The 26,158-nt window shown below is 44.1% G+C and overlaps 1 protein-coding gene across 1 annotated transcript in view; it reads right to left on the bottom strand.

Moving 5' to 3' along the window:
• Positions 1–898: 898 nt before the first annotated feature.
• Positions 899–26,158, bottom strand: part of UMODL1 (uromodulin like 1) — a 51,466-nt gene continuing 26,206 nt past the window's right edge. Inside the window, exons 11-22 of the mRNA XM_077171177.1 lie at positions 25,189–25,326; positions 24,506–24,600; positions 22,950–22,980; positions 20,261–20,373; positions 14,678–14,891; positions 11,584–12,062; positions 10,660–10,802; positions 8,885–9,121; positions 7,871–8,030; positions 5,213–5,300; positions 2,568–2,775; positions 899–1,017 (exon numbers count right to left, since the gene is read on the bottom strand). Coding sequence (XP_077027292.1) covers positions 2,588–2,775; positions 5,213–5,300; positions 7,871–8,030; positions 8,885–9,121; positions 10,660–10,802; positions 11,584–12,062; positions 14,678–14,891; positions 20,261–20,373; positions 22,950–22,980; positions 24,506–24,600; positions 25,189–25,326 — 1,886 coding nt within the window. The 3' untranslated portion in view covers positions 899–1,017; positions 2,568–2,587. The remainder of the gene's footprint in view (positions 1,018–2,567; positions 2,776–5,212; positions 5,301–7,870; positions 8,031–8,884; positions 9,122–10,659; positions 10,803–11,583; positions 12,063–14,677; positions 14,892–20,260; positions 20,374–22,949; positions 22,981–24,505; positions 24,601–25,188; positions 25,327–26,158) is intronic.

Raw genomic sequence — 26,158 nt, 5'->3', positions numbered from 1 at the left:
CTCCCATCTTCCAACACACTCATTGAGGAGGAGATTTGGGGCAGCAGAGAAGAGCAGCCCAGGGAAGAGCCCTGCATAAAGAGATCTTTGCTCCAGTTTATCCAGCTGGCCAGTCTGTTGTTGCACAATTGACTGTGTACAGTGAGCCTGTGCTGCTGCACTGATGGTCGTGCAGCCAGGCAAAATTCAGGTCAAATTTATCTCTTCATTTGCAATTGGAGAGCTCTCACTTAGGTGGGCAGCAGTGTGTGGCTTGACTGCACAATCATTAGGGTCTAATTGAGCTGAATACACAGGGACCAATTGATTTATCTGGCAAAACATGGGCTGCCAGCAACAAAAATAATTTCTTTTTTGTTTTTTCTTTCTTTTCCACTGAGACCTTGTCAGTTACAGAATGAATCAAATTTAAAAACTCATGCTGAAGAACACCCTGAGCAGGTTAAACCCCAGATCCACCATGGCTTTTCCTTACTTGGTGGCAAGTCCAGTGCTGGCTCCCCAGCTTCTGTATACTTAAGGCGTTGCACAATTGGCTCTTCAAAGCTGTTGCAGCTCAAAGTTTCAACCTCACCCTGAGTAAACAGCAAATTACTGAAAAAGAGATCTCTCTGAGGGTTTGCTGATTTACTTCCTTGAATATCAATGGAAACATGCAGCTTGTCAATATTAATGGCACAAGGGATGCTGAGCACATAGTGATATGTCACAGTGAGAAAATCAGATCTTGAAACTCAAAAGAGAGACCCAGATGTCTTTGTTTTCTTCCCTTCTATTTTATCAGTGGAAAAACTGCCAAAATTCACTTCAACCTGGAGCTGCTGTCACAAAGAGTTCTTAGGATACCAGGGAAGAACCAGATTGCTAAGGAAAAAAAGAGGCTCAGGGGAGAAAGGGGGTATAGAAGCTTTTTTTATATTACAATAATTTGAAAGAGTCAGTGATGTGTCGAGCAAGGAAAGCCAAATGTTGAGTGAAGACAAACTTCAGTTCTCCACGTGATGAGATATGATTCCACTAGGAAAAAAAAAAATATAAACCAAATTAATCAGGATTGAGACAGGTAATCAACTCCCTTCCAAAGGCAGTAAATACATGGGAAAGAAGAGCTGAGCAGTGCCACTCCAAAATGGAGCCATCAACTGAGGCTCCATCATGAGGTAGAAGTGTTATGAGCCTGACAATGTCCTTTATGCTACAGCATCTTTGCACAGCTCCAGAATTCCCATTGCTGAGGTATTACTCAGGAGAGCAGAATGATGAATGCAAGAGAAGCCATCCCTGCTCTGTGGAGAGACTCAGAGATTCCACGTGTAGGTTTGAATTCAGTGAACCCCAATATGCCCCTTTTGCTGGGTTATGGCTCCATGGTGGGATTTCTGATGGAACTGCAGCTGCTGGAGTTGTACCAAGGAGTCCTGGGTACCTTCCCTTGGGGTTCCTGGCACATCCAGCCCTTGGGAAGCCACCAGAGCATCACCCTCACCTGCAGCCATCTCCCAGGAGCTGCCCAGAGATGGGTAAGAGGGATCAAAGAGATGGAAATACAGCAAATGTGACCACTCAGGACTTACAAGCAGGAAGCTGGGATAGTGCTCCCTGCCATTTACCTGGGTGTATATTAAATGATATCATTCTGTGCTCATTGAATTGAAATGGATTATCTGCAAATGCCACAGGGATGTGTCCAGTGCCTTTCCTGAGGCCATGGCATTGTCCTGTGGGAGGCCTGCACCAGGGAAGGGTCACTGACTAACTCTGGCAATAATGACAAATAAACCCTTTTCCAGGAACAGAATTCCATCCACAGCAAACATCCTTGAGCTGTGAAGTGCTGTTAGGTGTTGTTCCTCAGCCTCCCAGATTTCTCACTTCTCTCTCCTCCCCTTAAAGAGACGAGCATGCAAATGATGCTGAGCTGCTAGAACAGACTGATTTTACAGAAAAAGGGCTGAATCCTGTCATATCCTGGAAAAGTGTTAAATTCCCAAGACCATGTGGCAGTGGTTAAGTCTCCTCAGAGCTGTGTTTTCCGAGTCTCTGCAAGCACATGTAAGCACTGCTTATGCATCTCAATATTTCAAGCTCTTTATGTTTAACATTCTACTACTTTCTCAAAAAAAAATCTCAAAAAATAATAATTAAACCCAAGCTTTTGTAAAAAGGGTTCTGAGAATTCTTCTTGAACTTCTGAGAAAAATTTATAAAGAGAGTGGTAAAGTTTCTCTCCTTTATTACACTGATTTAAACCCAAAAATTACATGGCTTTTTTGTGGAAGGGCTTATTGGTGTTTTCTAAGGTGATGGGTCATTTACTCTGACTGAGATCAAAGCCATGAAGGAAGATGAAGGACAAAATGCTGTTTTCCTCCTCTTGTAGTTTGCATCATTTGAAAACAGGAAAGAACAGCAGGAATTTCTTTCTTACTTGTATGGCCTTTACCCACAGCAAAAAGGAGAGCAGCTTCAAATATTCTCATATAAAAGGTGGTCATATACAAGTGTTGCACCATTTCAGAAAGAGATAAACAGCCAAAAAATGCAACTGATCATAATTGAGTACTTACATGTGGTGACCTGTGAGTCATTAATCATAGAACACTTGGTAGCTGAAGTTGTCAGACTTGATCCTGAGGTTGCATCTTCCTGTCTTTCGCTGGTACTGGAAAATGAGAAGGGTCACAACTCCCAGCACAAAACCAAACACAGCAAGGGCTATGAGGATGATGTATCCAATTCCCATTCCAGCCTCCTTCTCTCTCTTGGAATCAGGTGCTAAAAAAAAAATTTAAAATAAAAAAAAAAATCAGAAGTGAAAGAAAAAAAAATCAGAAATTCCTAAATCTTTTAGTGAGGACAGAAACAAGCCCTGCATGTTAATTAGCCAATGTGCCAGTACAGAACTGAGCTACAGAAGTGTATCAGCCTTCTGGGGAGGGTGATTCTCATGGAAAGGGTGTGAGGACAGACCATGTTCTCTTTTCACATACCAGTGTAGAGTTCCTGCAGACATGAGTGTGATTTTCAGCTAAAGTAAGAATTAAAGAATTACTACTGGTGACTTTTTAAAATGCTGCCTTACTTTCAGAAGTGCTTTAGAGATGGAGTATTCCCCTATCTTACCCCTGCCTCCATTCATCTATGATTATAAAAATGAGTTGATTTGCTTTTCTCATGTATGTAACTGTTCTTCAGACACAGAGTATTTGGGGAAGGAGTCTCTGCTGGGTCTCTAAGCTCCCAGCTGAGCCTGCAGAGATGTGGCTCAGTGGGGGGACACTGGCTTGGTGTCAGTGCTGCACCTGAGCACTCATTTAGAGCCAGCTGAGCAGCCTGAGGTTGGCTGCAATGTCTGCACAAGTCTGGCAGACAGGGCACAGGACCTGCAGGAGCCCTGTGCTCTGCTGGAAGGGCAAACTCAGAGGGGAAGCAAAGAATGACCCAAATGCTCCAGTGTGGGCAAAACTCAAGTCCCACATTGCCAAGTGCCTCCCAAGGCACCACAGGTCACAGGCAGAAAGTGCTCTCCTGGTTCCCTTTGAACCACTTCCATATATTTGTCCAAATCTGCAAGCAGAAACCCCTCTCCCTTTATTATTATGCCTCTCTTCATGCTTATACAAGTTCTTATAATTCCTTCCTGCATTTGCTTACATTTACAAAACATTTGTTTGCTTACACTTTCAGGACAGCACTTGTTTTGCCAGGCACTTGTGTGGTACCTGAGGTACACAGAAGATAAATATCACTGCAATTAGAGACAAGATTTTTGGCCAAAGGGCACTGCTGGCAGCCACAAAGGGCAGTAAGAGCAGTTCAAGCTACAGACACCCAGGGCATCATTCCAAGACTGGCCAAAGCAGTGCTGTGTAATATATTCAGTCTCATTTTTGAATTTCAGCATGAAACAAAGGAATAAAGTAGAACATGTACTGGGGAAATGGCAGCCTGTGGCCAGACACAGAGCAGGCCCTCCTGGGGACATGGAGCAGTGGCCTTTGCCATGGCATGTCACCAAGTGCTGGCAGAGCAGGTAAAGGTTTTCATGTTGCATTTACACCTGTTATTACTGACATCATTATCCATGTTATCCCCTTCAACACAGAGATGTAGATCACTTAAAATGTGGGGTGGTTATCCAAACTAGAAATAAGAGACAGCATCCAAAAGTGCCACCTTTACCTAGAAATCAACTTCTCCATTTAGCACAACCCAGAGAAAGCTCCCCTCACCAGAGGCCCTTCAGGGAAATGACCATTTTTCAAAATTAGAAATGAATCAGGATCTCCAGCAAAAATGGGAGTGAGACCTACTTGTTGTAAGAGCTAGACAAAGAAATTTGCATTTGTTGCTTTATTTTATTTTATTTTATTTTAAGAACTAATTCAGAAATGAGCACTGAGGGCCTATTTGAACAGACCGTGTAATGGAAGAAAAATATATTCTTAAGTCAGAGTCAGTGCCTAGGTCCAAAAGAACATTATGAACTTTCTGTTTATGGCAGCCACAAGTTAAGACTCTGATATTGGTGAGCCAAGCCACTCTCAATGAGTATTTTATGTTAAGAAGTTATAAATGTAAAGCTGGAGGGGCCAAATGACTGAAAACATGGGACACCACAGGTGCCCTTGAAAGCATCACTCAGGTTAAATGCAGAAAAAGCAGGTGCATAACAAATTAGACCTTGCTTGTCCCTAGTGCTGGGGTTGCCCTCAATTAACCTGCACTGCACCAAATTCACCAAGGGTTCTGTGCATCAGCTGTGCTCTGCCACTTCCCCTCACTGTGGTAATGAAGCCAGCACCAGGGAGCCAAAGGAAACACGACAATAAAATCTCTTACATCCTCTGATTTGGGACTTCAGAGCCCAGAATAATTGCAGACTAACAGCAGTGTAAACACTTGGAAAACTGATTGCAATCTGCAGGATCGAGTCTGCTTTCACACCTTACAATTGAAATGATTGTTTGATTTTGTGGTTGTTGCACTTGCTACCCTGTGCAAACAGCCACACAAAAGCACTTTATCTTCCTTTCTACATTCCCTTGACAACGTGACAGTCCCTGCTCCGAGGAGGGCACCTGCTTCTCCAGGCTGCCACGTGGCTCCAGCAGGAATGCCTGCTCCCAGGGAACACAGAGGGGCACAAACCCCCTGTGTGTCACAGGCCAGCACAAAACAATCCTGGCATGATAGTCTGTTCTCAACTCACCAGCTGATTTACACAGGGGTCCCCAGGATGTTCTGTGCAGGGAGATGGTTTCTCCAGCCTTCAGGAGCCGAGCCCTTGCATGGCACCTCTGCAACATCAATTCAAACTCCAACAAGTCATGTGGCTTATTAATGCAAAATACAAAACCTTCTGATGGGCTTGTGAAAGCCCAGTGCTACTCTCACCAACCAGCTTTTGTTTCTTAATGTTATGCTCTGTTAAACTGAAATTAGCACCAAAAGAAATGGCATCAGGGAAAAATCAGTATAAAATCTGTAATTAGTCACACTGGAACACACTGCTGTGAACAGACACTTCACACAGACAACCTTTTCATTAACTTGCTGTTTGTTTTAGAGAAACCTTTTGGGAGAGTAAATTTATCACTAATGCCAGGGGTTTGCAGGCACTTTTGTTTGGATGTTTGTGCTGCCCATGGCAGGCACAGCAGATCCCGCAGCCAGCACCAGCAGAAGCAGCAGCAGCTTTCAGACCCTGCTGAGCCAGGTGCCATTCTGAAGCTACCCACAGCTTCAGTGACAAGAGAACCACTAATCTGGGTAAACTACAGGGCTGAAATCCCTGTCCTGGCAGCACATTCACAGGCATTTTCTGTGCACTTCCTTTTTTTTTGTTTGTTGCCTTTTCATTTTAAGTCATAGCCCAAAGGTCCCTGGTGGGAGTCAAAACCTCCTGGCATTATTCAAAGGGTACTGTGGCTCTCCTGGAAGGGCACAAAAAACCCCAGAGAAGTGGCAGCATCACACCATGACTAACAAAACCAGCAGGCTGTCTTACCAGCTTGTTTACACCAGAATGTCCCATCAGAGTTACCAGTTTGGCTGCCCTGGAAAACCTCTACAATCCCCTGCCAGCAACAGCGTCTTCAGCTGGGTCAGCCCCCAGAAAAATACCCATGTGGTTATTTATGACTTTGGTCTGCTCTCAAGGAGCTTTCCCAGGTAGGTGGATGCATTAGAGAACACATTTATGTAGTTGCTCCTTGGTGGCAATGAATTTTTGGTTCCACATGGCCATGGAGCAGCCACATTCCAGCAAGCATCTGCATGGTGGTGGCACATCACTCCTCTTCCCATTCAAAGTAATTTTTCTCACTCATTTCTTACTGCTTTCCTCCTCAGCCAGTCCATTTTTTTCAGCTCCAAACTTTAGAGCACCTTACTCTCTTCCACAGAGAAAACAAGGAATAAATAGACTGAGTAAGAAGAAATAACCCAAGATGTAAGTATTGAGTGTGTGGGTGAAGAGCTGAGCTGAACCTGCCCTGAAGAAAGTCCCTATTCTCCAGAGTAACAGATCAGAGGGGTCATATCCCAGGCCCAGGGCACTTTCCCAGCCATCTTACATTATTTACAAATATCCTCTGTTCTTGCTCCTCTTCCTTGATCTTTGCACCTTCTGCAGCTCCTCCTCCCTTTGTAAAAGCCATTGCTCACCCTGTGTAGATGTGCCTGGTGCTTCTCTTCCCCACATCACAATTTAGCCTCAGCTGACTAAATTGAGGTTAAATTGTGGTGTGGGGAAGACAAGAACTTCTGAATAGGGGTAAATTTTGCATAAGAGAAAGAACAATGCATCCTATATATATATTTATATTCATACTCAGCTGCAAAAACTGGAGCCATCTTACCATTGTCAGTCATGTTTCCTGTCCCTACTTTTTTTTTTGTTTTATTTTTTTTTAATCTGGAGGAAGCCTTATACTTTGAGAAAGGAAACAAGCATCTTCTGGTAGCCTTTTAAAATCCTTTAGGAAGAGATCCTTTGCTTTATAATGAGTTTAAACTGTTTTATTTAGAGCTAGAGGAAAGTGTTAAACAATGAGGGAATATCGAACTGCTAATGAAAACATCCTTGATAGGAAAAGAGCCAGGAACATTGGCAGAGGAAGAGGAGAATTCCCAAGTGTCAGTTAGTAATAAAAAAAGCCATCAGTTAAACATATTTTTCCTTCTTTCTATGGTAGCAACACATTTTCAGATAAAGCTTACTGTATCACTTACTTGCAAGTAAAAAGAAACAATGCAATGCTTTGTAACACAGACAATTAAAAACTGCAGTTCTTGTCAGAACATGGCTTGGATTATTGCTTTAAAAAGCAATCAGGCTGTAAAAAGCCATAATAATCTCTATTAAAAGTCACAGCCCTAGAAACTTAATGACACTGAGCTTCCTTTCCTGGCACCTAAACTCTCAGTTGAAGAAGCAAATCTGTTGGGGATAAGAAAAAAAAGGACAGAAAAATATATACATTTACTCAGACATTCTTCTGACACTGCTACTCTGGGAGTTCCTACTTTGTGACACATCCATCTGAGCTGACACTTTTCTACCCAGCCTAATTTCATTGCTTTTTAGTCATCCTTAAAATGAGTGAAAGGTCCAGTTCTCAGGTTCCCCAGCTCTGTGGAGCTCCATGCTTTTTTCTAGGAGATGAGCCACAGGAGGAAAAACTGAAACCTCCACATGGTTGTGGTGTTTCCCCATTCCTCTCTGCTCTCAGCAGAGAACAAAGGAAAACTCTAGAGTTATTTTAAACCTTGTTTGGAAACATTACTCCTTCTATCCCATTGCAGGACTCCATATGGCACTGAGAAAAATATATTTTTAAGGGGGGAAATAGAGCAAAACACTTACAGTCCTGCAGGTGCTTCCTGGTGACTCCATACAAATACGAATTCTGCAGTGTAAGTAAACCACAGAGTGGTTGACAAAGGGAAAAATTTTCATCTTAAACTGAGCTTTGCTTGAATTCCCATTTTCCAGCAGCATGGTGGAAGTATTTGGGATGGGACAGCTGAAAAGGGAGACAAAAACCACACAGAGCAGCTAAGGCTAGAGAAGGCAGGTTTTGGTTCTAGCACAGAGCTTGGGTTTTAAGGCTTGCCTTCCTTTAGGAAGTCACAGCCAGACCCTTCATGAAGCAGCTCTGGCAGTGCAGTGGTGATAAGGGGCTTTTTGCTGCTTTAGTCTCACAGTAACCAAGTGGAACAGGAGCTGTGAGATGTGGTTGGAGAGCTGGAGAAGGAGGGAAAGAGTAACAGAAAGAAGGATTTAAACTTGGCTTCACCAAACACAAATTGAAAAAACCCTCAAACTTAAAGGACTAGATGAGCAAAATGATTATTCTGTATTTTAAGGTGAGCCTAAGAAATATGAAACTGGGGTGAGATCAGGGATCCAGACAGAAACAAATTTCCTCTTTCCCCAGGGGCTGCTCTAATATCATGTGTGAGGAATTAAATATCCTATTTCTTTGTTGACAAGAGACACATAAGCTCTTGATAAAGCTGCAACCACAAGCTCTGAACCATAGAGCAGGAGATAAAGCACCCATTTCTCAAATGCCCTTTCACTGCTGACTGTCAAAACCACCTTCAAGTGATTTCTTCAGGTTAAAAGCACAATTCCCCCACAAAACTGGAAGGAAGATGACCAAACCCAAAAAACTTTCACATAGCCCTTTGAAATCCTTTTTCATATCTACCTTTCTTGTTCAAAGAAGGTGTAAGCAGGCCAGATAGAAAGGGGCTGGGCATGTGAATGATGAGAACACATGCAAAAGTCATTTAAAATACAACACATGATTAGTCAGTACCACTGCAAGACCTAAGGCATGGCTCAAAGTATTTGCAAATGGCATTGCTGTACCTGTTGCTGATAAAAACAAATGCCAGGGAATCCATGGAATTATTGGTTGGAGTGGCCCAGCAGTCAGTGAGAAGCACCTTGAGCTGGCTGGCTGCCCTCTGCATCCCCACCTCGATCAGCACATCCTCACTGGCAGAGACACTGACATTTCTGGGGACTGGGGAGTTCCCAATGAACAACTGCATTTCTGTTCTGAAGTATCCAGATCCATGCAAATCCTCCAAGATGGTGTAAAGTCTGAAAAATCAATTATCCTTTTTTAAAGACCACAAAGTTGACTGTAAGTTTCTGCAAGTCTTAAATCAGTGCCTGTTTTCTCACATATTTAAAATATGCAGACCAGGATGGCAGGACACTGTTCAAAAGGAAAGGTGAAAAAGCATTGAATTTTCAGCTGGGAAGGTAGAGAGAATGGAAACACAAGTGGGAAAATCCAAAGGGTGGTCTCAGCAATTCAAGCAGGACAGAGAGAAAGACCAGATTGGAGCAGAAGGGGAACAAGGCTATGAGCTCTCTGAAAGCTCAAAATAAAGACAGTAAAAGCTTAGTGCAGAAGAGAAGAGCAAAAAAAAAAAAAATGAGATGGGGAAAATCTGAACAGAAAGTGAAAGGCATGAGAAAATTATAGAGTTCAAAGAAAAGTGGCCTGACAAAGACTTTGCTGGGGAATAGGAAGGAAAATACAATCTCTGGACAGGGCTAGGAAACAGGAACTGGATTTGGTGCCAATAGTTTAAGCAGGATGATAGGCAGGAGAGGAGGTGCACTTGTATGAAGGGAGGACACTCCCCATGACAGAAAGGCTTGGGCTGTCACATTTTCTGTCAGCACAGCCTTGATTTTCTGTGAAGTGTGGCTCTGATTCCATCTTACTTGAAGGTGGGGCATTTCACAACAAAAAAAAGTATTTGCATGATGTATCTTCTGGTTTTTCAAGTTGACCAAATAAGGATTTGTGAGGGGTTGAAAACTGCCATTCTCAGAAGCCACACAGCAATCTACAGGCCCACATCAGGTGGAAAGAAACACAACTGATGTGCTCCAAAAGCAGAAAAATGCTGTTATTGTTACAAGGGATTGCCCGGGAAGGCAATGAGGAGACAGGAATTCTGACTCCTGAACCAGCAGTTCCCAAAGGATAATTTCCACCTGTGGTTTAGCCAGGTAAAGGCCAAGCTTGTTGGATCTACTGGCACATTAGCAGGAGTAGGAGAGGAGCACACAGCAGGGATCTCCTTGATGCCTTGGATTGGCTACCTAGAGTACAGGCTAGACTGAGTTGGAGAATAAAGTGGATATTTATTAAAGGCCTTTAACAAACACATCTTGGGCCATGCAGGAGCCTGGCAGAGGCTACAGCCAAGATGGATGAGGGTCATGAGTTTTTCAGGCAGATACAAGTTTGGTCTATTTGCATATCAGAGGTTAATTGTCCAAGTAATTAAGTCACATTTCCTCAGTTTGCTTCCTCCCAATTTACTTTTGTTTATACTTTTCAGACCTGAGGCTGTGATGATGACTTTGTTTTTCAGGCCTGGAAGGATTGTTTTGTCTGACCACACTGTGAAGAGAGCTTACAAACACTCTACATGGAGTTCAGAGTAATACACTAATGCAGTACAGGATCTGAAAAATATAACAGCTAAAACTTAAGACATCATTCTGAGCACAGGACTCCCAGGAAGGCAGACTGCTCCAGTGCTACAGCCCCTGGGGGTTTCCCAATGCAGCAGCACTCAGCCACACAGCAGAATTTCAAAGCAGAATTTCCTCACCCTTCTGCAGTGAAGCCAGAGGAAGTCAAGACATCATTTTGAAACACACAGTGGATGGGACTGGCAATGTTCAAGTGGTGGATTATTCCCTGAGCAGAAACATCATTCTGAAGGGTGGTTCTCACCACAGTGGTAGTCATGTTCTGCACACAGAAAGGAGAAAACACATCAATATTTCCAGGGTTGTACCAGAGCTTTCCAGTTTCAGGTGTTTGGCTGTTCCTCATTCTCCTGACAGCAAAAATCAAACAGATTAAACCTCCAGTATCTTTGTTGCTGTACAGGAAGGCAAAGAAAATACACCAGTCTTCCTCCTTTTCCTTTTTGTCATAACATGGAATCACAGAACTCCACCAACAGCTTTGGCTGGAAGGGATCTTAAAAATCATTAAGTTCCAAACCCCCTGCCATGGGCAAGGACATCTTCCACTAGACCAGGTTGCCCAGAGCCCCATCTAACCTGGTCTTGAACACTTCCAGGGATGGGACAATGATCATTCCTTAGCAATGGTCATTGCTCCAGGAGGGAGTTTCTGTACTTTGGCATGGTCTGAACATAGCCATTGGTTTGGGATCCACAGAGAGCTGTCACTCTTTGTCCCCACTGCTGGTAGCTATTTGTCAGCATGAGGTGATGAAAATACTTTTAAGTAAAGGCAGCTGCAAAGGGAACCCAGAAGAGGCATGGGAAGTGACTCTCAGTTTGGACAGGCCGCTGAGTTTTGCTGCCTGACCTCAAAGATTCCTCTTCTCTTTGGTGACAGAGTTAACTTTCCATCACAGGAAGGGGATTTCTTTCTCCAACAGAAGTTCAGCAGCTAATAGCCTGCACATCTGGCTAAGGATCTGCCACTGCCTCTCCCCTCCTGAAAGAGAAATAAAGTGCTCCAGAGCTTGCTGGCATTCCCTTATCAGAGGACTTACGGTCTCAACCTGGGTGCCACAGTCGCTCCAGCCCGCCTGCAGCACAACGTGGGTGCTATTGCTGGTGCTCACATTGCAGCCAGGCTCCCCCAGGAACAGGGAACTCTCTGGGATAGACTCCTGCTGCAAGAACCTCCTCTGGATGGCAAGGATGATCCTCTCAACCTCACAAAACACACTCACAGCGTCTTTAATGGAAACCTCTTGGGCGGGTTTGGCCAGGGGGGCTGGAGATGCTCGAGGAGAAACATCAGGAGTTGCCATGGGATCCATGGTGAGAGGACTCAGCACTGTGCTGGAGAACATGGGGTCCTCCAGAGCTTTGTGCTCAGCAGGAGAGAAGTCCAGTGAAGCAGGGGAGGAGACATGAGCTGAAGTTTGCAGAGATGTCACAGGTAAAACTGTGCTGTTCACAGGTTTAACTGTGCTGTTCACAGGTTTCTTATCTGTCACTGTTGCCTTCTGGCTGAAGGGAAGTGCTGAAGAGAGCCAAAAATAAAGGTACTGTTGTAATTTACATGTTGAGATTGGTCTCATTAGGCAAAAGCAAATTCTTAGGAGGAAACTCACAGTTACTGGCAGGAAACTAGTTTCTTTTGTTCTTTAAACCTGCTCTACTTACTGCCAAAGCTGGGGTTTTTTTAGAAAGGAGCCCATGAGACACATAAAGTGCCTGTCCATCAGTAAAGCTGAAGTGCTTTATTTCCTGGCAGCTGCATTGATTAGTGTGAAACACATGTACATACAGCTTTTGGAAGATCAGTGCTTGCACAATATTCCCCACTGGAGGTTGCTCAGCAAGTGCTTGTATGTTTTTGCCTGGAGCTGTAGGAGACTGCCCAGTTCTGGCTGGGGGCATCACCAGGAGTTTGATAAAAAAGCACAGGCTCATTTGTGACCAGTTACTACCCAAAAGATGGGACCTTGAGTGCTTTGGAAAACTCATTTTGGGGGATGCATGGGATAAACCTCATGTGGCAGTCCCATATTGCAGGTGTGTCCTGAGAGAGAGGAATAAATAATTGTCAGTGGCAATCTGTAATGGTTCCAGGAAGAAAAAAGTGGGGGAAAAGGGAAGTACAGGTTCAGGTCAATGTGTGTCAAACACCCAACATCCAGCACAGGTCTGGGGTTACACCCTGAGTATTCACCCACCACTGACTGAGAGAGAATCAGGATAATAAACTCCATTTGCAGGGAAGCACAAACAATGTGTCTCATTGCACAAAACTTCTCTAAATAATGTTAGTGGCTAAAACATAAAAATACCACCTATTTCCCAAGCAACATATGAAATCTGTACACATATATAAATCCTTATGGAACTGCCCAGCTTCCAGAAATGCCCCAAATGAAAAGTCACTGATTTGCACAATAAAGAAAGGAAAATAAAAGTTGGAGCTCTTCCAGAGCTGGATTTCCCAAAAGCTTATCATCACATTAATATCTTAGTTAAAACTGAACAAAGGTTGGTATCAATTGACAAATCACTGTGACTTCAGTAAAAAATGTTCCTTGTCATTGTCGTTACAAAACCAAATATAAATTACTGAAGAAGCTTAAGAGAATTTAGGAAATTAAAGACCTATCATACAGCAGCTAACAGATGACCTGAGGAAAGAAAAGCTTGATGAATCAGCTCATAGAAAAATGTAGTTTGTAATATCAGCATTCTCTCCCTGCTGCCATACAGAGGTCAAGCCACCGATCAAGTATTTTCCGTTACTTTCTCTATTACCTCTTCTGTCCCCTCTGCTACTGCTAATGAAAATCACTAAGAATCTTGACAATCCTGTCTAATTTTTGTGACAAGTATGAGAAACAGAACTCTTAAAAGAACCTTACAGCATTAAATATTAATATAGTACATTCCCATTCCCAAAGTGATCCACTGCCCAAGGGGATGCTTCTAACCCCAGGAGCCTCCACAGTTTTTCCCCCATTTCACAATTGTGAGGAGATGCTCAGTAAATACCCAGCATGAGTGAAGCAAAGGTTTGTGTCACTGATTCAGGATGTAATCTAGTTGCTGTCTTAATTTTTACCCAGCCAAAACTTTCATTTTTGAGAGAAAAACCATGCTTTTACTTCTCTTTCTCTTTCCAAAGTCTAAAAACTGGAGCAAACCAGAGCATAGGTGGCACTCAGAAAGCAGCAGCAGCAGCCACCTGCTCTATGAGGACCTGTCCCTAAACAAACTCTTTGTTTTAGCCCAGGTTTGAGGGGGCCAAGCACTCTACAAAGCACCACCACAAGAGAGTAGTGATCCTTCTAATTACCAGGATATGTAACTTTCCAGATTTACAGCTGTGAGTGTAACAGGAAAAAAAAACATGGAGCAGAGCATAAATGTTTCTGAAGTAATTTTGCATGAGATTATAATTGACAGCTTACAATAAAGAACAAATGGATCATGTCAGGGATACAATATTTGTTGGTTTTTTTATTTTTCCAGAAGTGACTTGTGAAACAGAATTCAGCTGCTCATTGTCAGGAGATTAATGTTTTTTGTTACTTCCTTCAATTACATTTAAAAGAAAAGAAGTTGTACAATCAGCCATCATGCTGGGCTTGGCAAAGTGTGGGCTTTCACCTGAGCTCCAGACCCGCAGGTGTGTGAGGAAAACAACTATTCCCAGTGAAGAAGAACCCACATATTCATTTATTTCTTGGGATTTCTATTTCAGGGAAAAATTATTAGTGCAAAGCAGAGTGTAATATGTTTTTAAATGATTTTAAACAGTGCTAGTTATGGCTGTGTTCAGGGACTCATTTCCACTGGTAGCTTATAAACCCCTCAATCCATGACCTCTAACATCTCCTTGACTTTTTCTCTGTAAATCTGGTTCTAGACATTGTCACAAAGACCAGTTGGTTTTGTCCTTTTGGATCAGTGGTACCTCACTTCCTATGTCACCTGTGGGTGCTCTCTGAAAAACTTACTGGGTGGATAAGCAGGAGCAATATAAGGAGAGAGAAAGGCTTTTCATCCATGTGTTTTACAGGTATTTTCACCTCAGAAGACACAGATTAATAATAGATTTTGCCATTTATCTGTCTCTGAAGAATTACTGGGGCACAAGCTGCTCCTCACCGTGTATGGAGAGGCTGCTCCTGTCCAGGGTGAAGTAGGAGCTGTGTTCCAAGGCCTCACAAAAAGTGGTGATGACATGGTGGACATCCACTTCTTCTGCAAGCAGCAAATTGAAACTTACCACTGTGCTCCCATTAGTAACACCAGTTACCAGCACTTTAATCAGACCAGCATCCATCTGCTGGAGCACCTCCAGGGGCAGAGATTTCTGCACCTGGAATAAAAACAAAATGTATGTGGGGATGGGCAAATGGAACAATTACATTCCAGGCTGTGTACACTGCTCAGAAATGAGTGTTGTGCTTCCTGCTCTGGAGGGAAGCAGCAGAAAATTGACCTTTTTGCTTTGTAACATTTTCAATCCAGAGCAGCTGAAGGATGTGGTGCACATTTAACCATAAATATTAAATGAGCCAAGCGATTAAGACATCTCATCTGTCATTTGGCACAAGCCCTTGCCTCTGGTAACAGACAGGGAGGGAGGAGACTGCAGGGGAGCTCCCATGTTCTGCCTCTCAAAATGCCTCTGGGGAGAGGGGCAGTCCAAGGAATTCCAATCCAACCCAAGGAATTCCAATCCAATCCAAGGAATCCAATCCAACCCAAGGAATTCCCATCCAATACTATCAATACAAGGAATTCTAATCCAATCCAAGGAATTCTAATCCAATCCAATCCAATCCAAGGAATCCAATCCAATCCAATCCAAGGAATTCCAATCCAATCCAAGGAATCCAATCCAGTCCAAGGAATTCCAATCCAATCCAAGGAATCCAATCCAGTACAAGGAATTCCAATCCAATCCAATCCAATCAAATCCCATCCAAGGAATTCCAATCCAATCCAAGGAATCCAATCCAATCCAATCCAATCCAATCCAAGGAATCCAATCCAATCCAAGGAATTCCAATCCAATCCAAGGAATCCAATCCAATCCAATCCAATCCAATCCAATCCAAGGAATCCAATCCAATCCAAGGAATTCCAATCCAATCCAAGGAATCCAATCCAATCCAAGGAATCCAATCCAGTACAAGGAATTCCAATCCAATCCAATCCAATCCAATCCAATCCAATCCAATCCAATCCAATCCAAGGAATTCCAATCCAGTCCAAGGAATCCAATCCAATCCAAGGAATTCCAATCCAATCCAAGGAATCCAATCCAGTACAAGGAATTCCAATCCAATCCAAGGAATCCAATCCAATCCAATCCAATCCAATCCAATCCAATCCAAGGAATCCAATCCAGTACAAGGAGTTGCTGGTGGAAGTGAAGGTGCTCCTGACAGTGCTCAGAGGGCTCTCTCAGCCCAGGAACATTACAACTTGGAGCAGCTGACCTTCAAGCTTTGCTTTCCAGCTGATTTCTCACCAGAGCCAAGCAATACCCACCTCTTTCTAAATGCCCACACCAGGGGATTAAGGGCCCAGGTGGGGGCCACACTGTGGCCACTTCCAACTGCTTCTTACTCTCCCTGATTTCTGCAGGGAAAATCTGGAGCAGCAGGGCTGGATTTGAGCCATGAGTTTAAGGCACAGTTTATTTCAGTGTGTGATTCTCAGGGATGCCAGCAATGATTCCCACCAGGAAGAGCCCAGGGAAGAGGCAAACACTGGGAGCCACCAGGAGAAGCCTTGTTTGCCTTGCACCCACGCTCAGAGCTGGTGCTTTTAGTGCTGGATTCTCACAGCTTTTGCACAGCCTTGTGCCCTGCCTGCTGTGCATTACCCAGCCCTGACTTCCCCACTGTCTGTTTCCCAGCCCTGCAGATGGTTCCAGGATTTGCAGGTGTCCTGCAGCCCTTTCCTGAGTCCCAGAGCTGGTGAGTTTCTTGTGCTGGGTGCCAAGGCCACATGGCACAGAGCAAACCCCTGTGTGCCCCTGGGAATAGCTGCCTTGGGCCTGCAAGTCCCGCACAGCAAACCTGGGAGTGCCCCATGGAGCAGAGCTGGGAGCATGGAGACACCTGGCTCCCCTCTGAACACCTGGGGAGAACATAAACTGTCCTTGTCAGACCCCAAATCTCCCATTTCACCAAGACAGGGCCTATTGGGCTCCTTCTGCTCTCTCTTTCTGCTGTTTCACAAGCAGGTACTGAAAAGTTGGAGGTCAGACCTACGTTTTCAGCTGTCATAATTTTTGTCTGAATTTCTCAACATTAAACACAGGCACCTGTGACATCCTCTTAGCCCACCCTGATTTCATTCTCTTTCCCTATCTGGAAATTTTATTTTATCAGTTCTTCTTTTCCACAGAATCATTGAGGTTGGAAAAAGACCTCTAAGATCATCAAATCCAAGCTGTGACCAATCCCCACCTTGTCCCCAGCCCAGAGCACTGAGTGTCACATCCAGGCCTTCCTTGGACACCTCCAGGGATGGGGACTCCAAACCTCCCTGGGCAGCCCCTGCCAAGGCCTGAGCACCCTTTCCATGGGGAAATTCCTCCTTATAGCCAACCTGAAGCTCCCCTGGAGGAGCTTGAGGCCATTTCCACTTGTTCCCTGTGACCAGAGCCTGACCCTCACCTGGCTACAGGTGTTTGTTTGTTTTGTTTCTACCCTTATTCCTATTTTTCCTCCCAAAACAGGATCCAGAGCTTGAACAGTGTCAGGGCACATCCACAGTATTTGTATTTAGCCACTAGGTGACACTACAAAACCCTTTATCCAAGAGGCTCCGGGATTTCCCAACAGGTACCACACCCTGGGTTATCAAGCCCTGCTTGATGAAGCAGGGCTAGGAAAAAACAAAACGGGATGGGGGTGTGGGAACGGAACTTTTTGGAATGAAATATTCAACATATAATACCCTTGAGTATGGGGAGTTCTTACAAGAGAAATTATCTTCAGGTCTGTCATTAGATCTGCAATTTCTATTACACACAAAGGAAATCTAAGCAGGGAATGCATTGACAGTCTGGAAACTGTGAATAAATAAGTAAAAGGTACAGTAATTTGAACAGAATATTGTTTGAAGACTGTTTTTTCACTCAGAAAGGAAAAAAACCCCTCCCTATTGTGTGTGGTTTGGGTGCACCTTGAGGGAGAAGGTACCAGAGCACACATCTGCCCAGCCACCATCACCAGCAGCTTCCAGGATGTGGAGTTGGAGAAACTCAAATTACCAAAAGGGTGAAATTCCACTGGAATAGTGAAAATTCCTTAATCCCTGTTCCTACACTCATTCCACATTCATGTATCTTCAACTACAATCGTTTTAGGTGCATTCAGCTACACAAACTCAGGCCATGTGCCTTCCAAATGAGGGGGTCACTCTTAAGGCATCATCACTTATTAGTTTCACACCTTTTGTCACTCAGCTAAGTTTAAGACACCCAAATTCAAATCAAGTTTTCCACTTGGGAATTTATTGCACCTCAGGGAATGTATTTTCAACTCAAACCTTTTGCTTTCCCAACATTTTGTTGAGGACAAGCCATGATATCCTCCTTGGGGTGTTACAAAACACAAGCTGAACAAACCCCAGGACTTAAATACGTTTTTTTGCCTTTAGCTCTGTTGTTTTTAAGTGGCATTACAAGAAAGGTGGTGGAACTGGCCTGGACAATGACAGTGCAGGTTGTCACATCAAGTTTTTACCTCCTTCTCATTATTTAAAGGATGATATTTCCATTTGCTGTGCTGCCAATTTAACCACATGGCACTTAAGTGCTGGGGCTTAAGAACATTATACACATTAGGATTTATAAATCCTTTGAATTGTAGATTATGACTCCAAAGAGGTTTAAAAAAATGTTTGGCAAACTGTATTTAACTGGAACCTGAGAGTGCTTTTAAAGCTCATAAAACTTTCCTCATTTACTTTAAAAGATCCATTTCTCATCCTCATAACCTGAAAAGAAAATATACAGATCTTTCTGGTCTCCTAAATTTTCTTTGGCATCTAGAAATACAATATTTATAATATTATTTACAGCAGCTATGCAATTATAGCCCATTTACAGTGGCTCAGAGGTGGAAGGAATCAACACTAACACATCTCTCCAGCTGATCCACAAAACCAGAGTGCTGGGAAAAGGAGTGAGTTCCTTACAATCCCAAATGATCATTTACTGCCTGAAAATTTGAGACCCAGGTAAAACTGACACAAAACTTCATTTTGTTCCTTTACATGTAACCATTTTACAATTTTTTGTTCTTTTACATGTAACCATTTTACAATTATTTTTCTATTTTTCCTAAATATATTATATATTTTTCCTAAATATATTATATATTTTCCTAAATATATTATATAATAATATATAATGTATAATATATAATATATTTATTTTCCTAAATATATTATATTTTCCTAAATATATTTTCCTAAATATATAATATATATATATTTGGTAAATATTTTATATTTTTCCTATATATATATATAATATATTTCCTAAATATAAATTTCTAAATGTATTCTATTATATTCCTGGACTAAGATATCTGACTGAATGAAGGAAATACATTAATTTCAGTCCATTTCAATACTGTGCTGCTCTGTAATAGCCTCGGGCAGAGCGTGGTGCTGAATGAGAGAGAGGTCAGTGGAGAATTGCTCCCTTTTCACTTTGCTAATCACATCACTCTCGTTTTGTCACAGTTTTTCTGATGTGACAGCTTGGGGCCAAAACAGCTCCAGGAAAGCTGTGCTCTGCTAACACACCCAGAAAGGTGCAAACCAGTGGGAAACTGATTTGATGTGCAAGAAGGATAAATGGATCCCCCTCTTCCCTCCCTGCAGCTGTCTGTGACCCCAGGCTGGCCTGTGCCCCCGTGCCAGCTGTGTTCCAGTGGTGACTCTGTCCCCAGTGAGTCTTGGGAGGCCTCTGCAGGATTTGAAAATCCATCAAATTGCCAGTGATGGATTTATCACCACATTTCTCAAGGCCTCTGAAAACACAGACAGTGAAGGGGTGGTAAGAGAGGCAGGAAGGCAGCCCAGCATAACCAGTGGATTTCCAGGCATGGGTGTGTTGGAGGAGGCACCAGAAGGAAGAAACTTCTGGCAAATTCACTGCAATATAAGATATTGTCAAAGGCAACACCCCAGAATGCTGAGAGGGTTAAAGGCACAGCAGATATCAGGTTGTGCTTTGATATCCTGAACTCCAATTACAAGTGAGGACAGAGGTGACTTTTCAAGAAACCACTCCCTTCCCAGATATGGGGCTACAAAATCCAGGATGATTACAAGAACTGTCAGCCTTGAGGTACTGCTGCAAAGGATAATAACAATTATACAGCTAATTAGGATAGTGCTGTTCAGGGCAAGGGTATCAGAGCACTCTGCTGGTTCCATTACCTTTCCACCACACCCCTGGAGGAGATCAATAATTCAATATACCTAGGTATGAGAAGGAGAGGACATGGAGGTACCAGAGAATCCCAAAATCCTGATCTTCCTCTAAAACACAGCTGCACACTTATCCTGCAGCCTCAGGCAGTCAGGGGAAGCCAAACCTTACAGGTGCATCAAGGGACACACATGAGTTATACAGGCCTTGGAGGAAAAAGACCATACACAGGGTTTTATTGAGACAGGTAACAGGTCACTTCCTTCTTCACCACTTACTTCAGCAACAAAGAGCTGTGCAAAGGTTTGATTTTCCTCACTGCTGTTATTGCTAAAGCCTGGAGAGTATTCCATGTTTGTTATCCGAACTGTGCCACTAAGTTTCTGGAAGTCTGCAAGGTAAGAAAAATATAATAAATATATTAATATCTTATATAAATATAAAATATATATATAGATTATAAATATATCAATTATATAAATATAATATGTACTTTATGGGCTGCAGCCCATGGACAGGTGGCCACATGAATCAACTTATAGCAGCAGAAGGCCAGCCCTCTGAAATGTAGCCCAAACCCCAAAATTCTAAAAATAAATCATCCAGCATCTTAGTCTGCCCTGCCTGAGCCCCAGATGGCTCTCAAGAAAGGCACTGACCTCCTGCAGGTCTCATATCTGCCAGCTCTGCCTGGGATCCTTCCTGATGTCTGGAATGCTGCTCTGTTCAGGCACTGGAACTGCTCTCCCAGGCTCAGCTGGATGTTCCACCAGTCCCTCCAGAGGGAAACCCTTGCAGCACCAAATCCTCCCTGCAGCCTCAGAGGAAGGCTGGGCTGCTGCCTGAGCTTACACATCTACACTCTGGACAGCTGTGGTGGGATGAGATGAATCCCAACAGGGTTTGTACACTTCCCTCCTAGTTCACATCTGCTGAACGACATCAAGGCAGACTCAAACATTTTGAGTTTATTTCTTGATTTCTCTGTGTTTCCCAGTGTCTCTGGGCTTGGCATTGTTACTACAGACACTGAAGTGATCAGAGAGCAGAGAAAGGGCTTCTCAAGGCATGGTTTGTGCCCTGGCATGCATTTAGTGATGACTGCAATCATCCAATGCTGTGACCATTGCCAGCAAATTGCCTTCACTCTGCCCCCAGCTCCTAACAAATCATCACTCCTGCCACAGCAAAACCTAATGTCTCACTGGTTTATATAAATACAAGATTGTCTTCACCAAAAACCTCAAGAACTTTATCATCTGGCTAAGGATTCAGTTTAAAATTCTGAATCAAGTTACCAGTCTTTGCTTTCTGCTGTAGCAACCTGCTTTCCCCCCTGCACACACCCAACTGCACCTCCACAGGGGATCAGGCACCAGGTTCCAGCTCTGAGACTGTCTGACTCCTATATTCAGTTTTAATCTGCCATTTCAGCTGCTTTCTTTGAAACAGGAGGAATTATAAAGCTCTGCATAATCTCTGTGGACCACTTTACACCCAAGTTCTACTCACATTGGGAAAATAATCACTTGAACCAGGACAGGTACTAGAGGAAAGGAAATAGTAATCAGGTAAAGCTTTACAGAGGAGGGGAGAAATGCCTGCCTGAACCTCCTGAGCCCACTGGAGGAGGGTTCCTTCATCCCAGCATAATCCTGATCCCAAAGGAATCCTCACCACTGAGAGTCAGATCAAAGCATTTGGGTTTGCTTTTTGCCATGGCTTGTCCTGTCATGTGAGCACAGGTATTTAGGGGATAAAACACATTCAGTTGTCTCAGGTGAGAGAGGAAAATGTTCTGAACAATTTTTAAATAATAATAAAAACGTCCCCTGGTATTTAAAAGACCAAACTATGAAGAGTTGGCTGAGGTTGAGCCTCCAGGTCAGAGATGATGCCACAAGGAGGAGCTGCATATGAAACCTCACCAAACATGAGCTTTTGCCCTCTGGATTTCCTGCCCCAGGCTAGTGAGATGCCACTCTGGTGGCTCTTGCTCTTATTCCTTAGGCATAATCCCTCTACAAGTTTCTTTCCCAGCAAAAGCACTTGGCTAAATATTTGATTCATCAGGAATATAAAACAAGTTTTTATAAACTGAACTCCTTTTGTGTAGAATTCTTCATTTTTTTTTTCCAGCTGGGAACAGCCTTTATGTGGCTTTTTGTCAGTTAAAAATAGCTAATTTTAGACTTTAAAAAAATCTTTGTTTGCATTAAAAAAAAAAAATCTTTGTTTTCATTTAAAAAACAAAACAAAACATCTTTTTAAGAGAAGAGAAGGCAGCAGCTGAGCAGGGCAGTGGCACAGCTGACCAAGGCAGGGCAGGATGGCAGGAAAGGACACCTGGTGAGCAGGGCTGGGGGGACAAGAGAGGCTGGAGAAGCAGCAGAACTGGCTTTACATGGCTGAAAAAGGCATTTTCCAGGGAGAAAGGAATGAGGGAGCACCAGAAGTGGGGCAGGAACTGTGGAGACCACCAGGAACATGAGATCACAGGGGGAGAGGGAGATAAAAGAGCAGAGGAATGTGTGACTTGGGATCAGAGAGATGTAGAGGGCATGAGACAGAATAAAGACAAGCAGAAGCAAAACTGAAATAGCCAAACTAAATAGTGACACACTACAGAAAAAATATACATTAGTGATGGGCAGAGACAGCAGCATTCCTACCCCAAACAGAACTGTAATTTTAACACCAAATCTGACTCTCTGAAATATGATTCAGCTCCAACCAACAGAAAAATCCCCTAATTAACTGCAATACATCTGCCCAAACCCAAACAGATGAAACCTTCAGCAGCTTTGTTGCTCTCAATTGCATCTCTTGAAGCAGTGTCTCTCGGGTTTCCAGGCAGCTCCTGCCTCACAGGGGATTTGTGGAGGACTCTGTCTAATCATCATCTGCTGAGAGCAATGGGAAGGCAGGTCCTTTTCCTCCCTGGCTCCCTAAATTAACTCCACAGACAGCTGCTGCTGCCGTGTCCTGGTGCCAGAGGCTGCAAGAAAAACCAGGATATGTGGCAAAAAGACAAGCAGCAAATGTTGCCATGAGCCACATTTCAGTGCACTCTTTTATTGTGCTTCCTCCTTTTGGAGTGAAGAAATGTAACATCAATAAAAGCAACTGCTAAATTGCCAGGAAGAGGAATTGCTTTCACAAGCTGATTTAGCAAAGAGAAAGTGCCAATTCCTGCAGAAAATATTATTGACATAGAAAAAATTGCAGGCACCAAGACAATAACTTTGACATTGAAAAGATAGTTTTAGATGCCTTTTTCTGAACTCTGAGTGAGACTTGCTCCTCCCCCAGGTGAATTCCCACATGTGCAGACCCCATGGGATGTGCACTCACTGAGGTCCAGGCTGGGGGCTGGAGAGGTGCCTGGCCAAGGTGGTGTCCCCAGGACTCCAGAATGTCCCTCAGACCAAGAGCTGTTCTCCCTTCCCACCCCTCCATCTGCTCTGGGGGTGGCAATGCCAGCGTTCTGGTGGCCAGCAGAGCTGTGTCAGGGCCACCTGGAGAGCTGCCCTGGGACACTGTGTGAGTGCTGGTGGCAGCTGAGGCTGCTTGAGTTGGAAACAGCCCAAGTGAGCCGAGCTGCTCGTGCCTGGCTGTGCCCATGGGTGTGCTTGGGAGAGCAGCCCTGGCCATGGAGCTTTGCTGCAATGGGCTCATGGTTTCTGTGTCCATGGCCAGTGCCCTGCTGACAGTGACCCCCAGGGCCACAGGGCTGCTGGCCCTGCTGAAAGCCATCTGTGGGGACAGATCTTTTTGCCAAGGCATTGGAGGAGCACTGGTGGGACTGTGGGACGCTCATTTGTCACCCAGGGCCAGCGCAGCAGGGAGGAGTGTGGTGGCACCAGATGTGGGGCCTGCAGCAGCCACTGCCCCCATGGCCAGTGCCTGCTGGAGGTGACCCCCATGGCCATGGGGCTGCTGGCCCTGCTGAAAGTCATTTGTGGGGACAGACCTTTTTGCCAGTGGGTTGGAGGCGCACTGGTGGGACTGTGGGACGCTCGTTTGTCACTCAAGGACAGCGCAGCAGGGAGGAGTGTGGTGGTGCCTGACGCGGGGCCTGCAGCAGCCACTGCCCCCATGGCCAGTGCCCTGCTGACAGTGACCCCCATGGCCATGGGGCTGCTGGCCCTGCTGAAAGCCATCTGTGGGGACAGATCTTTTTGCCAAGGCATTGGAGGAGCACTGGTGGGACTGTGGGATGCTCGTTTGTCACCCAAGGCCAGCGCAGCAGGGAGGAGTGTGGTGGCACCAGATGTGGGGCCTGCAGCAGCCACTGCCCCCATGGCCAGTGCCCTGCTGACAGTGACCCCCACGGCCACGGGGCTGCTGGCCCTGCTGAAAGTCATTTGTGGGGACAGACCTTTTTGCCAAGGGGTTGGAGGAGCACTGCTGGGACTGTGGGATGCTTGTTTGTCACTCAAGGCCAGCGCAGCAGGGAGGAGTGTGGTGGCGCCAGACGCAGGGCCTGCAGCAGCCGCTGTCCCCATGGTGGCAGTGGGAGCAGGGCCTGCAGGGCTTCTGCCTTCTTCAGGAGCCAAGTCCGTGCTGGTTTTTATTTCAGGAGCCACGGTTTTGGTGAGAGGATCCACAATCTCACCTGCAACACAGAAAACACACCCTGAAATGGGGCCTGAAACTGGATGAGGAGGCACCAGGGCCTGGCCTGAAAATGGCACCGAGCGCGCTCAACCACCCATGGCAGCATTACAAAACCAGGTCTTGGATGGTCATGAACACAATGTAGAACATGGGATTTTTGTGGGGTTGAATCTGGTTTGGGCTGACACAAAGAAGCAGATTTGGTTCCTGGGTCTCCTGTTCTGGTTGGCAAAGCTGTGGATCAGTTTGGTGGGAGGAAATTAGCCACAGACAAAGCAAAAGAGGGAAAAGTACTCCTTGCAGTTATCAAGCTTATCAAGGAGGATCTCAGAGAGATTTCACCTGAATTTGTTTATTGATTTATTTATTTATTTAAAGAATAATTTTATTCACACACACACACATATATATATACATATATATATATATATATATATTTAGAGACAGGTCACATATACCCCTTCAGCCACAGACTGCAAAGGTGCAATTATATAAACAGACACTATAAAAGCAGATGTAAAACCCCACAACTTATTCCCATGTTTCATGGCAAAAATAAAACCCTACATGCCAGCCTTTTTCTCACCCTCACAGTTCCTTCCAGGTCGGGATGGATTGGTATCCATGGTTGTCTTGCATCTGCACATGTAGGAGCCCATCAAATTGATGCACTCTGCAAACACAGAGCAGTCATTCTCAGCTTGGGAAGCACATTCATCCCAGTCTGTGGGACCAAAACAAGAGAAAGGGTCAGAGAGCCTCCCTGCTGGCTGCATTAGGCTAGAAATAATCATTAAGTAGTCCTTTTTTAATTTACTTTTGTGGTCTTCCTTTTTCATCATTTACCTGTCAGCCAAGCTTTGAGTGATGCAGAACACTAACTGTTTTGTTATTCTCTTGTTCTTGTACTCTGAAAAGTATTTTCTCTGGGTAAAGACTTTTAAAATCATTCTTTTAGGAGGTAAACACATTAAAGAGAAAAAGCTGTAGGTTTGTACTACAATTATATCAAAATCACTCACTACACCAAGTTCTATGTACAGCACCTCCAGATATATCAGGTAATGAATAGATCTGTTACCACTAGTTACCAGTAGATACAACATTAAATAGAGACTTAATCCAAATAATCTTCTGCTTCACATAAAAAGTAAATGCTAGTAACTCCCAGGGGAAGCACTGTTCTGTTCTTAACAGAGGAAGTGCTAAGGGCAAAATCTCTTTTTATACAATTTTTCTTCTCAAAAGTAATGCTGTAAAACTGTGACCCTCTTTCTGGTAGTGTCAGAAAAGACATCCTGATTCATCAATGCATGAAGATGCTCTAAGGGTGTTCCTTATGTCTGATTTCAGCTGCTCTGTATCAGTCAGAGTGGCTTTTTCATGTAGTTATAGACCTATTTTATTGCTGAGTCTCTTCTCTTTTGAGGGATTTATATCTGGAGTCTTGTGCTGCCATTCAGGCCCTATTCCAGCAAATCTGCAAGGGCTGAGTTAGTTCTTTGGACAGGAATAATTCCAGTGAATTCCAGGTGAGCCCTCCCTGTGTGACAGCC

This window comes from Agelaius phoeniceus, chromosome 2 (assembly GCF_051311805.1).
Source record: "Agelaius phoeniceus isolate bAgePho1 chromosome 2, bAgePho1.hap1, whole genome shotgun sequence".
Taxonomy (NCBI): Eukaryota; Metazoa; Chordata; class Aves; order Passeriformes; family Icteridae; genus Agelaius; species Agelaius phoeniceus.
The sequence above is the reverse complement of the archived record's forward strand: the minus strand, read 5'-3'. Positions and strand labels throughout refer to the sequence as shown.